Genomic DNA, 919 nt, shown 5'->3' with positions numbered 1-919 from the left:
ATGGAAGATGCTACCACCTCAAAGGAAGCTTGCGGGATTTTACAAAATTCTCTTCAAGGAGTTGACAAAGTGAAGAAGGTAAAACTTCAAACTCTAAGGGCTGATTTTGATATTTTAAAAATGAAAGAATCCGAATGCATTTTGAATTATTGTTCAAAAGTGAAGGCTGTTGTAAATCAATTAAGAAGATATGGGGATGACATAGAAGATGTCCGTGTGGTAGAAAAGATCCTTCGCACTTTAACACCTAAATTTGATTTTGTGGTGTGCGCTATTGAGGAGTCTAAAGATTTAGACTCTATGCTGGTAGAGCAATTGGAGGGCTCTTTACAGGCCCACGAAAAAAAGATCAAAAGGAGACAAGAAGTGCCATTAGAGCAACTTCTTAAAACTCAGGCATCCTTCAAGGATTATAGAGGTGAAAAGAGCTATCGAGGGAATGGACGAGGACGAGGTCGTGGCGGTCATGGAAGAGGAAGAAGTAATGGTAACAACTTCAACAATGAAGTTAAAATCCACCCGACATTCAGAGGTCGTGGTCGTGGTCGTGGACATAGAGGAGGAAGAGGACGTGGCTACTACCAAGTAAATAATGGAAAATGTATGACAAATCAAACATTGTAAATTTGGCCACTACTCTTGGGAATGTCGTAGCAATGTTGAAGAAAAAGCTAACCTTATTGACGACAAGAAAGAATAAGTTGAGTCAACGTTGTTGATGGCACTCAAGGAAGAAGACAAGGATGATTACAGCTCGTGGTATTTGGATAATGGAGCAAGCAATCATATGTGTGGATGCAAAGAGAAGTTTGTGGAGATCAATAAAACAGTGAGAGGTAATGTATCATTTTGAGATACCTCAAAGATTCAAATTGAAGGGATATGTACGATTCTGATCTCCTGTAAAAATGGTGACCAC

The 919-nt window shown here is 39.4% G+C and overlaps 1 protein-coding gene across 1 annotated transcript; it reads left to right on the top strand.

Annotated features, from left to right (window-relative positions):
- Positions 1-624, top strand: LOC138909722 (uncharacterized). Its single transcript, XM_070200937.1, has one exon. It carries the CDS (start codon positions 1-3, stop codon positions 622-624), a length of 624 nt encoding a protein of 207 aa, XP_070057038.1.
- Positions 625-919: the final 295 nt, after the last annotated feature.

Source organism: Nicotiana tomentosiformis, chromosome 1 (genome assembly GCF_000390325.3).
Source record: "Nicotiana tomentosiformis chromosome 1, ASM39032v3, whole genome shotgun sequence".
NCBI classification, from domain to species: Eukaryota; Viridiplantae; Streptophyta; class Magnoliopsida; order Solanales; family Solanaceae; genus Nicotiana; species Nicotiana tomentosiformis.
Note: the sequence above shows the minus strand (reverse complement) of the source record. Positions and strands in the feature narration are given on the sequence as shown.